At 39.5% G+C, this 14,649-nt stretch overlaps 1 protein-coding gene across 4 annotated transcripts in view; it reads left to right on the forward strand.

The window, feature by feature from the left end:
- The window catches only part of CLPB (caseinolytic mitochondrial matrix peptidase chaperone subunit B), a 176,184-nt gene that overhangs the window by 87,411 nt on the left and 74,124 nt on the right, over positions 1-14,649 (forward strand). For all 4 annotated transcript variants that reach the window (XM_031962000.1, XM_031961997.1, XM_031961998.1 and 1 more), the window contains one exon: positions 1,121-1,249. In XM_031962000.1, coding sequence (XP_031817860.1) covers positions 1,121-1,249 — 129 coding nt within the window. The remainder of the gene's footprint in view (positions 1-1,120; positions 1,250-14,649) is intronic.

Genomic DNA, 14,649 nt, shown 5'->3' on the forward strand with positions numbered 1-14,649 from the left:
CTAGAAGATCTCTGAACCTTTCTAACCCTCAGATTCTGTGATTCTGTGTTTTCTTAATGAAGTTCAGTGGGCTATTATAGTCAGAAAAACTTTCTTAGAGGAGATGAGACTTTTTGAACCTTGAGGGATTATATAGGATTTTATGTGGCATTAGCATAAAATAAAATACATAAGATTATAAAAGAAATCAGTTACAGTTATAAAAAAAAATTTAATTCACAAACTTTTTTGAAATCTATGATTGTAGTCCTAAAATAAGAATCCTTGATAGTTGATTTTTTTTCTGTTTTGTTTGTTTGTTTATTTGTTTTTATAATTATTGATTCTTGAAAGAAATTAAGGATTTTGAGAAATGGAAGTAAAGTACACTGAATACAGGCTTTGCCATTGCAGTGCAAAGGCACAAGAGATAGAAATATAGGGTATCATATGTAAGTAATAGTTAAAAGGTCATAGTGTGCGTGGAGGGGAATAACATGTAATAAGGTTAGAAAAGTAGCAGGAAAGGGGGTTTTGAAGGGCCTCAAATGCCAAATGCCACATTAACTAACATACACTAGATTTCTTTTCTAGTCAGAGTGATGGAGCACAACAGCAATGCCAAGCTCATTGCAGATTATTTGGCTAGAGGAAACATGGACGAAAATATGAAGGAATATGATAATGTCACCACAAGAATCAGTTGAAGGGCAGGGGGAAAATAAGCTTCAAAAAGTGATGAAATCTAGCTTAGCCTATATCACTCCAAAAACATTTTTAAATGAAATTAAAAAACCAAATGTGAACTACGACAGATCTGCTGTCATTTCTTTGGCAGTGTATGGGGAGCTAATGTGGTATAGTCCTAATAGCATAGGATCTTGAGTCAGAAGACTCAAAACTAAAAATTTGGTTTTGAATCCAGATTCTTCATACATGTATTGTTCTTGGGGGGAAAAAATTCAATCTCCCTTCGTTTTAATTTTCTCAGCTAGTAAATAATGGGGTTGAACTTGATAATGTCTAATTTGAAATAACATAAATTAGAGCCATTCAATTCTAAATCATATAATCTTAAATTAATACTACTCTTAAGCATCCTAACTGGATTATTGTTCCTCTCCCACCCTTTCTTCTCCAGTCCTGGTGACCCGAGAGGATGACTTCAACAATCGACTGAACAATCGGGCCAGCTTCAAGGGTTGTACAGCTTTGCATTATGCCGCCCTGGCTGATGACTACCGCACTGTAAAGGAACTAGTAGACGGAGGTAAGAAGACCTAAGATGGTAGCATGGAGTAAGGGAGAGCCAGCCAGCCCTCTGCCTTTGTTTATAAGGGCCCTAGCTCCTCCCCAGACTTCCCCAAGGACTAAGGCTAAAAATATCAAAGAATTGAAAGGCTTGTATCTCTGTGCACAAAATATTTAACTGCATGTACTTGGTTTATGACGTTTTGCTATGATGAGGCCTTCAGTGAATGAGGGGTTCGGTTTGCCCAGAAACTGATTTCTTTCTTTAGCTCTAATTTATTTTTATACCTCCCTCATTGCCTTAATTCACTTTACTAAGACAGGCAGAGGACAAACATCTAGCAGACACAGGTCCTAGAGGACACAGGTCAGTGAGGAGCAAGAAGTGATGGAATTTTATCAACATGACGAGCAAGTCATCAACCTGTGTTGTCATTCATAGAACACTGTACACAAAACATCCTTTTACATCCAGGATCTCATTTGATCTATATGAGATCCAGCACAAGAAGCAGATCAGATCTTGCCATGCTCATTTGAAAGAAAAAAAGACCAAGTTTCAGAGAAGCAAAGTGCTTCTCACAGCTAGGAAGTGATGAGGCTTGGATCTGGACCAGATGCCTTGATTTCCAGTGTTTTTTCCATTCTGCTGTCTCAGAACAGGGGACAATAGGACATGGTTTAGGACATGGTTTGGAATTTTGACTTTTATTTTCACTCCTAAGAAATAACCACCCTGCAAGTTATTGTCTTGGTAACATTAACTCTGGTCTTCAAACACTCTCTAGGAATCTCATTTCCTCTCAAAAGTATTGGTAAACTCTGAATCTATGTCCCTAGCCAGGGCCCAGCAATATTTCAGCAGAGATGGATGTCCTCAACATAGATGCTCTCTTTCCTAGCATAGCACATGGCCTGTCCAGGATTCTCGCCTGTGTCTTTCTATTAATCCCCCACAGCTAATCCAGCAGCATGTGCTGGACACCTTCCTCTGCTTTTCTTAATATTTCATGGCTGACACTACAGCTTCTCCATTTGTTATCCATCCCTCTCTATACTTATATTACTAGCCCACCTTTCTTCATCAGCCTTGATGTTTATGTCTTAACACCATTTCTTGTTCCCAGGTCTACACTGGTGATAGGAAGAACATTAATAACAGTACCGCTAGAGTATCAAAATGTCCACAGAGTATTTTCTGCATAATCACCCTGTGAAGTAGATCTCCTCATTTTATAAATGAGAAAACTGAGAGTCACTGAGGGGAAGTGTGAGGGTCCCAAGGCACACAATTAGAAAGGGCCACATTCCTCTAGAGCGTTTCTATTACAAAGCACTTCTCCATCCATTATCTTACTTGATTTTCACAGCACCTTTAGAAGGAAAGTAAAATGAAAGTTTTACATTTTACAGATGAAGGCACTAGGGCTCAGAAGGATTGACTGCTTTGCCTCTGATCACACAACTATTTGAGTGAACTTGGAACTGAAACAGTATCTTCTGGCTCCATGTCTAAAACCATCTACCACTGTGCCACTTCCTTAGTTTTTCATGGAAAACAAATGGAATCACATTCTAAAAGATTTGAATTTTTTTTAAAAAATTCAGTATAACACTGACATATTTAACATGTATAGGACTGCTTGCCATCTGGGGGAGGGGAAAGATCGGAACAGAAGTGAGTGCAAGGGATAATTTTGTAAAAAATTACCCTGGCATGGGTTCTGTCAATAAAAAGTTATAATTATTAAATAATAATAATAATAAATAAAAATTCAGTATAAGATGAGAAAGGGACATACTTGGCTACCCAGCAGTTTATCTGAAGAAGATCAGAGGGTGAGCTATCCTACAAAAGTGACAAAATTGTTCATGCTCTTTGATTTCTCAATATTATTCCCCCCCCCCCCCCCCCCAGAAACGGGCCAAAGACTGAGAAGGCCCGGTATATCCCAAAATACTTGTTGCATCACTTTTATGGTAACAAATGACTAGAAACTAACTAGATGTCCATTGATTGGGAAGTAGCCAAACAAATATTGGTGTATAAATGTAATGGACTATTATTTCAATCTAAGAAACAATGAATTACAAGGAGTGGATTTCCCTCTATGGGAGCTATTAACAGCTGAGTGGCCCCTTGAAAGAAGGGGAATTGTTTTTTAGATGTAAAGTGAACTAGAGAGCCCAACTCTGAAATTTCTTTGATCCTGAGAAGCCCTTTAGTGAGAGAAGGGGAAAGGGAAGGAACAAGTTGTGCAAGAGCTAGGAACACCTGAATATGGCTTCTGCTTAATAAACAGTCATCTTAATAAACAGCTTCAAAGAAAGCCTTGCCCTGGCTAGTTACTAGTAAATATTCACTTGTCCTGTTCGTGATTTCCCCCATCAACCAAATTAGAAGACAAAATGACTTGTTCTTCTAATCCTCTGTCTTATAAAAAGAAACCAGTTCTGTCCCCCAAAGACTTTTGGGAATAGAACTAGACACAGAACTTAATGTATAACAGTAATCCCAGATATAACATCTTCGAAACTGCAGACTCTCAAGCCACGGGCCAGGTCCCATTCCTCAGGCCACTGCAGATAGAGCATGTATGTTAGCACAGAGATTACTTTGACCCAAGACTGTTTGGCCCAGCCATCATATCCATAAAAGCTGATTGAGTCCCTCCCAAAGGCAGGTGCTAGAAAAGTTTCGCAGAGTGGTATTGTTCTTGTCTTTTTGTTTTGTAGAAAGTTTCCAGGAAAAGCTTTTGTGGGTGAGGGACACCATAGCTCCTTTCTGCTAATTGATGCACCCCTCTTCCCCAGGGCCTCATGTTTCATCCCCTTTCACAGAATTTCTTCTATCCCCTCTATTCCTGCCCTGCCCCCTTCACAGTATCTCCTCCTGTATCTGCCTGGAAGTTGGTTCTGAAAGAGAACCCGCTCCCCTGGGCTGAGATCGAACACCTTTAAAGCAGTTCAGCCACGGTGTCTTTTGTAAAGCAGCTTCCCTGCCGAGGCCATCCCCATTGACCCAAGCCAGGGGTATGCTTCCTGTCTGCTGACATGGAACAGATGCCCCCCAGCCCACTAGCCCCCCGGCCTTTCCACTTCCCCCCACCTGCTTTCTTCCAGAGTGTCCATTTACACACATCACCACCACCCCTCCCATACTCCCTCCCTCTTGGCTTCCCCCAGCCCCAGGCCAAAGCCATTAACTATCCAGCTCTCCCTCCCACCCCTTCTACCTCAGACAAGTGGCCATCAGTCAGAATAGGCAGGCCACCAGCAACCAACCTCTCTACCCTGACCCCTGCCCTTCTTGACCCTGCAGGCCTTTCTTCATGTTTAAGAGAGAGGCCCTTTTCCTATTCCCTCATCTCTTAGGATGAGGCTACCAGTGATATTTCCAAAGTGATATTACCAACAATGGATGGGAGCAGAAGAGATTGATCTTAGACTTTTGAAACCACTTTGGGAGTCTTAGAATCATATAATCTGAGACTTGAAAAGGATATCAGAAGTTATTTAGTCTAGAAACTAATCTTTCATCATCATCCATTCCCAGATTCTCAGAACTACAGGGCTCCTCCTCAGAGATCCAGTCTCATAATCCTTATACAAATCCCTGACAGATTAGGAAGAGGAACATGCTCTGGAAGGATGAGCCAGAAAATCTGGATTCACATCCTGGCTCTTGCTGCTTAGTATGTGTGTAACCTTGGGCAAGATATTTAAATTCCCTGAGCCTCAATTTCATCCTCTATAAAATGGGGAAAGTGGACTAAATGATCACTAAGGTCCTTTTGCAATTCTGAAGCCTTTAGAGAGCTGAGAATCACAGAATTTGCTGTCATGCATAAAACTGGCCACATCACAGCTGTGCTTAAAACTGACGGTTCCCTATTGCCCACTGAGGTAAGTTCAAACATCTCACAATCAGAGTCTTCTATGATCTGGCATCACCTTATCTTTCCTGCATCATCTCATTTACATATTCCAGCCAAACTGCTCTCTCTCCTTTCTTCATGTTCCTCCTTGTACTTGGGGGAAAATGTTCTTCCTTTTTTCTCAGTGAATTCCTCCTACTTGCCATTAAAGCCCAGTTCAAAATCTACTTTCTTGCTTCACTGTGGTAGGTTATGGTCCCAAGATCTCCCACAGTACTTTGTTTATCTCACACAACTGCACTTAGGTACTATTATTTATTGCAATTATCTATTTTATGTTTTATCCACCTCCCAAAGGCCTCACCTAAATTCTGCAACTCTTACAGCATCAAAAAATGTTCTGCATACAGTAGGCTTTTAATAAGTATCTGAATATAATTGAAATATTGTCTTCAGGACCCTGTGCTACTAAGAATGATACAAGAAAAAATGGAATTAGGATTTAGAGACAAGGAACTTTAGATTCCTTCATTTTATAGAACAAAGAACAGCCAAGAGGCCAGTGTCACTGGATCTCAGAATATATGGAAGATAGTAATCCTGGTAGGAAGAAGCCAGGTTATGAAGGACTTTAAATGCCAAACTACAGGTTTATTTTTGTTCCTGGAGGTAATAGGGAACTATTGGATTTATTACTGTTGTTTAAAAAAAAAATTGACCTCTTGTTAGGGCCCATTTCAGATATTGCTTCCTTCATCCTCCAGGATCCCCCCCCCCCATCACCCCCCCCCCCCCCCCCCACCCCAGCCAAAAAAAAAGGGATCTTTCCCACCCCTGAACTGACACTGTCTCTTGTCTGTTTTCTGTGGCATTAGTACATTCTGACATGTATTGCCAGATTTGGGGCTATATTTTGTTCTCCACATTCACTCCCTTTGTTATCCCACCCTCCTCAAAGCAGTCTATGAATTGTATAAGAAATAAGATTTTGTATCATTCGTTTCTGTCTTCCTATAATAGATTCGAAAACAGGGCACAAAATAAACAATAATTCTCTTGTGTATACTTTTTTTTTCTGTTTTGATAGTGGCAAGTAGAGGCGGCCATCACTGTTACCTAACTTTAGCCAATGTAAATCATTTGCCACAATAAGGAGGTCAGAAGAGCTTAGAAACCACTTCAGCTAACATATATACTTGCCAAGTAGAGAGATATGAGCAACCAAGAATAGTGATACTGTTTTAGAAAACAAACTCCATAAAACTTCACAGAGAAGATGATGGAAGAGTATAGCCAGTGTCATCTTATAAAACCAAAGTCATAGAACAATGGAGGGGAAGAAATTTAATTTATAGGAAGCATATTGAAAGATTCAATTAAAACAAACCATTCAAAGAGAATTTAAGGTTGAGACTGCAGAGAGAACACCCAATAAGAATACTTGATATGATTCTCAAAGTTTCCATAGCAAATTACATCAGTAACTGCTAACCTAACTGTTTTCTTGTCTCTTCAAAAAATTTTTATGAGGATTATGCCTCCTAAAGCAAGAGCAGAGGCCAGGCAAATTGTATTTTTGGTGGAGAATTTTGAGTTCCAAAGAAATTTAAGTGTCTTGCCCAAAGTCACATAGGTAATAAGTGGGAAAGCCAGGATTCAGATCCCAGTTCTCATTTTTCCAAACCCAGAAGCTCTTCAACATGTTGGGCAGATCCTCTGTGAAAAATTCACAGAAGAACATAGACAAGTTGAGCAAACTAATAACATCCATCAAAGAAAGAAGGAAGAATGAGCCAATAGATTTCTTCAACACACCTGAAGCTCTTTTATGCTAATGGAGAAATTGAGTGTCTATTTCCCCAGCCTCCCATAGCCTCCCACTTCCTCCCACTACAAATATTGTGTTCTTCATATTACATAACATTGCCTTCTCTTCTCATTGTCCTCCATCTGCTCTGTCTTAATTCTTAACACCTTCCTCTCCACCTCCCCACCACAGCCCCATCACTTGGGCTTCATGAAATCCAAACCTAGGATCCCCTGAACTTCCCATTTGGCTCCCTTCTCACCTACCTACCATTAGGATCCCACTTCTTGTTTAATCTGTCAATTGAGTAAGTATAAAGTTCTCAAATTCCCTACCCTTTTTATCTAGGTGAGAAGTTCCTTCTCATTTCTGACATTCTTCTCTTTAGCAAACAGTTTGCTGGCAGGACCCAGAATCTTCTATGTCACCCTTGACCCCAAACTCTGTTTTCTTTCTCACGTTCCACTTGACTAGCTGGCTGGCTGGCTGTTCCAACAGATGCTGAAGAAATGCATCCTTTCTTTGTGCTATGCGTCTGCTATAAAACTTCTCATTTTCTGACTTTTACCAGCAGAGTGAAAGGACAGAAAGACACTTCATCCCAGACTTTGTAGCTGACTTATTGTATCATCTCAGGCAAATCTCTTCTGTTTTCTTGACCTCAGTATTCTCTTCTGTTGAATGAAGGATTTGACTAAATGACCTCACAGCTCTCCATCCATCTCAGAGATTCTATGATCCTATCATTTTGTCATCAATACTTATTGTCAAAGAGAGCCCATATTCTCAATTAGTCATTAGCCTCCAGTTAATTTAGTTTGCAAGTCCAAGTTTTTCTATTTTATATAAAGCAGTGAGCTTTGTGTGGAGTCTCCTGTATATTTCCCCATAACTTTACAATTTCCCTGACCCTGTACTAGTTCTGTACTGTAGGACTAAAATGAGTATCCCTTTCCTCTGCCACGTGACAACCTTGACCTTTCAATAGAGAATCACAGAATTTGAAAAGTAGAAGGGACTTTAGAAGGCTTCTCACTATATCCAAACCAAAAAGTGGTCATTGAGTCTCTCCTTGAAGACTTGCAAGGAGGGGAAACCCACTGCATCTCAAGTAAGGTTATTCCACTTTGGAATCATTCTAGTTGTTGGGAAGTTGAAAATAATAGTCTTGTCTGCCACCTTCCTCACTCAGGATATTGTGCCTCTCCTAATGCAGCCTGAGATTTCATTAGCTTTTTGGTCCATAGGTTTCAGTGCTGACTTTTTTTTTCCACTTGCAATTCATCAACTCCCTCAAATCTTTTTCACATATACTTATTCTAATAAAGGAGAAGAAAACAGGCTTTTTTTAATCTCCTATTACATACCAGGCACTGTGCTAAGCACTTTGCAAATATTATCTCATTTAATCCTCCCAACAAAACTAAAGCAAACAGATTAAGTGACTTGTGCTAGGTCACAGAATCAATAAGATTCTGAGGCTGAATTTGAACTCAGATCTTCCTGATTATAGTCCTAACACCTTATTCAGTGTAGTATCTAGCTGCCTCTGGTTCTGAATTAAATGAAATATGCATAATGTAATATAGATCGTACAAGCACAATCACTGGAAAAGAGATCCTCAGAGACCAGAGTAGTTAGAATAGGCTTTCTGGAAGAAGTGGTACTCCAAAAGCTAAGTAAAATTTTTGAGATCTGGAGAGTAGTAGAAGAGGGTATTCCAGACAGGGGAAGGATTTTAGTAAAGCCAAAAAATCTGAAATGAGTCTGCTGTGGTTGATGAAACCATGAAGCACTAGGCCTGTGTGGAATTCAAGCCTCATTGCCTCCAGGCTGCCAGCCTTTCTCCAACCCTTCCTATGTGTTTCTTTAAATGAGTAGATAAAGAGACATAAAAAGCTAATGACACAATATTATGCTTTAGTAATTTTTTGTTTGTTAATAGAAAAAAATGGGTTCAAGTTTTATAAGCTTTATTGTGTTGTCCAGTGTGTTATAATTTTTTTCATTTTCTTAATTGCTTAGTATCTCAGTTGTTCCATTTTATTCATATTATTGTAGCATTTTGTACCCGACTTTGAGTGTTACTTTGTATTATTCATATGTCATCACTCCATTATATGCCATTATATACTACAATTTCTTCAGCTGTTCTCCAATAGTTGAGGACACAATTTGTTTCCCATTTTTTGCCATTACAATTGGTACTATTTTCTAATTTTCCTTATAGGTTGATCTTTCCCTATTGTTAGTGATCTCTTTAGGTGATATAAATGAGAGTTGAAGTTATTAAGTCATGAATATGAATTAATTTTTTTATATAATTTTCAATTATTTTTCAAAATCATTAAATAAGTTCCAGATCTTCCATCAGTGACTCAGTCCCTGTTTTCCCTTGGGCCTTCTTTCTTTGCTCACTTGTTTGATAATCACATGCCACTTAGTGTTATGAACCACCTTATTAGAGTAGAAAGAGTGCTGATTTTGAAGTCACAGGACCTTAATTTGCATTATGTCTCTGCTACCTCCCACTTGCATTATCTTAGATAAGTCAGTTTCCCTCTATAGATCGACAGGCCTCAGTTTCCTCTTGTCCCCTATAAGGTGATCATGGGTTCCATGGACCACAGAGGCTCTGTGGATGGATTGTAGATGATCCATGAACTTGCATGAGGAAAAAAAAAAACTTACTTTTGCTAATTCCTAACTGAAATTTAGCATTTCCTTAAGTTAGAAATACAGACAGCAAAAATTCTGAAGTGGGAATCCTTAGACTTCATCAAATAAGTATTTGACACCAAAAGACCATGGAACTAGATCATTTTATAGGTACTAGGTGCCTTCTGACTCTGAACTTATGGTGCCATGTCATCACTATTGTTTAATTAGTTCCTATATTTGGCACGTTTTATAAACAAACTGGACATTTGTAAGACAGGGATCAGATCTAATAAGATCTTTTAATATAGACTTAGAACTGGAAGAGAAACTTTGAGATCCTTTATTTCATTTCCCTCATTTTACAGATCAGGAAACTGAGTCCATGAGAACTAAAATTGCTTTTCCAAGGTAATAAATGAAAGAGCTATATTTAAACCCAAATCCTGAGACAAAAAACTTGGCATTCTTTTCACTTCCATACTATTCCCCTTTGCTCTCAGTTTTTCTTGAAGCAAAAACCTCTTGGCCCTCAATTCTTCCTTCACAGTAAGAACAGTGATTGAATATTTTGTTGATTAAAAGTTCCAGGGAGTTGAGTTATATAGGAATATAAGGCACTGTGATTGCTCAAATCCTTTAGAAGAATTAAGCAGCTACAAAGGGCTAGGCCTGGAGTTTAGTGTCTACTCACCTTGGGCTCACTCCCATTACAAGACCCAACTCTGGATATACATGATCTTCAAAGACCACCTCCAACAAGGTTTTCAAATCACCAAATACTCAGAGCTTCACAGGAACTTAGAAAAGAGGAAGATTAATAGTGATAAATATGAAGTTTAGGATCATCTTCTTAGAGGGTTGGCATTGGTCCTCTCTGACATCCATTTCAGATTCAGATATTAAAGGACCTTTTAGGTAGGCTCAGAAAAGGTGCCTTTTTATCTACTGCTTCTTCCTGTCCACCAATTCACCCCTATTGGGCCTTCAAATGCTACTTAACTTTTTCAGATCACCTGAGTGGATCTGATCTCTCCTCCTTCTGATCTCCCATTGTATTTTTCTCTATCCCCAGTTAGCACAAAAGAAGTATTTTACTTATTACCTCCTATTTTACCATTTTTGTAATCTGAATTACCTTATTGTTTCTGCTTAATCTCAGAGGATAGAACTGGAAACAGTGGGTGAAAGGTTCATTTCAGTTCCTTGTCAGGGGCTAGATGAGCACTTGTTGAAGATGTTCTGGAAGGGATCATCAGATTTTGTATCGGGGGGTTAATTTCAAGATAGCCTTATTCAGCCCCTTCATTTAAAAAAGAGCGAGAGAGAAAGACAACTAAGCCAGAGTGACCTTACATATTTAAACAGCAGACCTGGACTTCAGTTCCAGATTCTCCAACTATAGATCTGGTGTTCTTTCCCTCCTAAATCACAACCTGCCCAGATTCAAAGTGGACTAGAAACCGTCAGAAGTGCTTCTTGACTCTGACTCTGTATATTACCAACCCTTCATTAGAACTTACTTTCTGTAGATAGAATTCATTACTATATCTCTCCCACAGAATAACTCAACCCAGGACCCAGTAAATATTTGTTAAAAGGAAATCTAAAAACCCCTCATTTTTCACTCAGGACAGTCTTTTTTTTTCTGAAAGGGCATTCAGAGGAGCCAGCTGGACTTAAGGCAGTATAGTGGCTCAGTAGTTCTTCCTAGCAGCAGAAAGCAGGTGGAACCAATTTGGGGTCAGGGAATTGTCTCTTAGAGATCTCCCTGAATCTCCTTGTATCTCCTATTTTGTGTTAATGTTAGTGTAATGATTTTAAAACACCATTGAAAGCCAATCAGACGGCACGGCTGCCTCCTTATCTCTGTTCCTCTATCTCCTGTTGTCTCTGTAATTTGAGAAAGTCCATGAGGTGAAGCCTCTAGTTTCCAAAGCAGATACACTAATTTCTTAGTTCTGCCACTGATTTCACTGTGATCTTGAGAAGATACTTGTTAGGTAGAATAACCTTGGGATTGCAACAAATCACTTCTTTCTGAACCTCAATTTCCATATCTGTAAAATAAGAATAATATTCCCTGCTCCCTTTCATTTTCCCAAGTTCCATTGAAAATGCTTTGAAAATTGTATTTGTGGTGAATTTTGATGTTGGGGGAGGCAACAACAATAACAATGATGGTGATAGTTCCAGTGAAGACGTTCTCTTTCTAATATCTGGCAAACAATCAAGTCACGCAATATTTAACTACCTACAGTATCCAGGTACTATGCTAAGTGCAAGAGTTACAGAAAGAGTCAAAGAACAGTCTGTACCTTCAATGAGCTTGCAATCTAATAGAGAAGACAAAGCAAGCTATATGCAGCTTTAATAGGAACTAATTAACAGAGGAAATCCACTGGTAGAATTAAGAGATATTGAGGAAGACTTCCTGTAGGAGGTGGGATTTTAGTTAGGACTTAAAGGAAGCCAAAGAGATGAATAAATCAGTGGAAAGAAAGCTCCCAGACTGGCAACTAGACAGAGAATATCCAGAGTAAAAAGATTTCTCTTATTTGTGGCACGGCCAGGACAGGAGGCTAGTGTGACTGAATCAAAAAGTAAAATGTAAGAAAACTGGGAAGGAGTTGGGTTATAAAGGGCGGAATGCCAAACACAGCATTTTGTATTTAAATCCTGTGGGCAATAGGAATGTGCTTTAGGAAAATCATTTTGGTGACTGGGGAACTGGTTGGAGTTAGGCTCCTAGAGGTTTGAAGTAGGCCGACTTTCCAGCAGGCTATCACAGTGATCCAGGCACGAGGTGATAAAGGCCTGCTCTAATGTCAGGGAAGAAGGGAATATGTTTGAGAATTATTACACAGGTGAAACAAACAGATTTTGGCATCCAATTGGATATGGGAAAGTGAAATTTAGTGAGGAATCCAGGAAGACTTCTAAGTTCTGAGCCTAAAGGATTAGGGTGGTATAATGAGAATATTAGAAGGGGAAGAGGGTTTAGAGGAAAAGATTCATTTTGGACAAGTTGAATTTAAAATGTCTACTGTACATCCAGTTTGAGGTGTCTAAGAAGCAGTTAAAGATGTGAGGTTGGGAGTCAAACAGCAAGGTTGGAGCAGGATAGGTAAGTTTGAGAATCATCATCAAGAGGTGATAATTAAATCTTGAGAGCTTTATGAGATCACCAATTAGAGAACAGGAATTAAAAGCATTATGTTTCTTTGAATGAATCTCTTTCCAAAACTCCCAGTTAGACTTCTGACTGATTCAGGACACTAATAAATGCACTTGTGTTTGAACCTAAAGTGTGTCTGAAATTCACACATCTGGGGTTTATATCAAGAAGATAAATACAGCCATCACTTTCCTCATGGTTTTATACCCTTAATTCTCAAAGTAGGAGGCCTTATTTAAACCAGTGCCTAGGCTTAAGAATAAAAGAGTAAACAGACTTATATTCATGACTTCTAATTCTTCTTCTCTGCTATAGTCTTTCCATTGGCCTAGGGCAGCCAAAACATCTGTCAGACTAGTCAGTTGGGGTGATTGTTGTTACAGAGACAAAGCATCCAGATTGATAATTGGTGTCTTAATTGAATTAGCCAGATGTTTGGGCTTTGTGGGGCCCTGTATGTACCCCTTCCAAACTTTGTTAGATTCGAGCAGACTTGCGATTAGCATGTTTGGGGGGGGGGGGGAACGTGAAGAACAAAGGTTAACACCCCTTGCATAGAGCCCTGCCTGCGACTCGGCTCTCTTTTTTGCAGAGTATAATAACTATTGCTAACAAAACAGCAGACTAGGATAGGACTCAGTCTTCCAGAGCCCTCAGCCATCCCTTAGCTAACATCCTTTTCCTCTTTCTGGGTCCTAATGCAAGAGAGCTGTGGTCAGTGGGGCAGAAAGTGGAAGCCTGACTGCTCGGTCAGAATTCCCCTTAATACCAGAGTTGTCTTCTAATTTTTTTTCTGGCAGTTGGAGGAAGTGGAAAGGGGATTACAGCAGAATTTGAGAATAGCCAAAGTGTGTGCAGTGTCAGCTGAGCTCTGTTTTTCTTCCCCAAATCACCTAGAACAGTAGCAGTACAAATAGGCATGGCCAGAGTCTTCCTCCATAATTCCATCTCTTTGACTTTGTCTTATGGTAATATGCATTGGGTGAAATCAGCCTATCAGAATTTGAGTAGCCTTTCTGTCTGAGCCTTCCTTCCAAGTGAGGGGGGCAAGGGAGAAGGGAAAGAGGGAAGAGAAAGAGAAACTTATTTCTATAGCATTTTAAGTTTTACAGACCTCTGTTCACTGTTGTGAAGTGTTGTGTTCACTGTGAAGTGAAGTTCACTGTTGTGTAGTAGAACAAATTTATCTTAACCCTATTTTACTGAGGAAAAGACAGTTCTCAGTGAGATAAAGTATCTGGCTTAGCATCACTCTGGTATTTCATGCCAGAGCTTGGATTCTATTAGGTCTCTTGACTCCAAGTACTGTGCTTTATTTCATTTTTTCCAGGATCTGTGACTTTCTCTATATTAGTGTAATATCCTTCCCCATACAATTCAATCTGCCCACATCTAAATAAAAGGTTTTGCAAGAAGCCCCAACCAAAAAAAATTAATCCCCTTTGCTGCCAATCTGGAGAGCCTTCCAATACCCAACTAGGCTGATCCTTGGGCAGCAGATGCATGATCTGGAGAGGCCTGGACTCAAAGCCTCTGTCCATGGTGGAGCCTGCAATAGCTTACCTTCCTCTGAACTAGCCTTTGAGAGGCCAGAGTCTTCCCCAGATCCTGATGATTTGGCATGGGATGACTGGTAACTCCTCACATTTATACAGCATAACACTGCTTACAAAGCATATACCATTTGCAATCTGCTTTTAATCCTACATCAATTCTGTTGTCCCCTTTTAACAAAAGAAGACGTTGAGACACTGAGAGGAAAAGTGGCTTTCACATAATCATTCTGCTAATAAATTGCAAAATCAGGACTAGATCCCAAAGTCCCCTGGTCTAGATAAGATCCCCTGCATCCTCTTCTATGATTCTAATACACTCTAGCCTTCTTGTTCTGTAATCA

This window comes from Sarcophilus harrisii, chromosome 3, assembly GCF_902635505.1.
Source record: "Sarcophilus harrisii chromosome 3, mSarHar1.11, whole genome shotgun sequence".
In the NCBI taxonomy this organism is placed as follows: domain Eukaryota; kingdom Metazoa; phylum Chordata; class Mammalia; order Dasyuromorphia; family Dasyuridae; genus Sarcophilus; species Sarcophilus harrisii.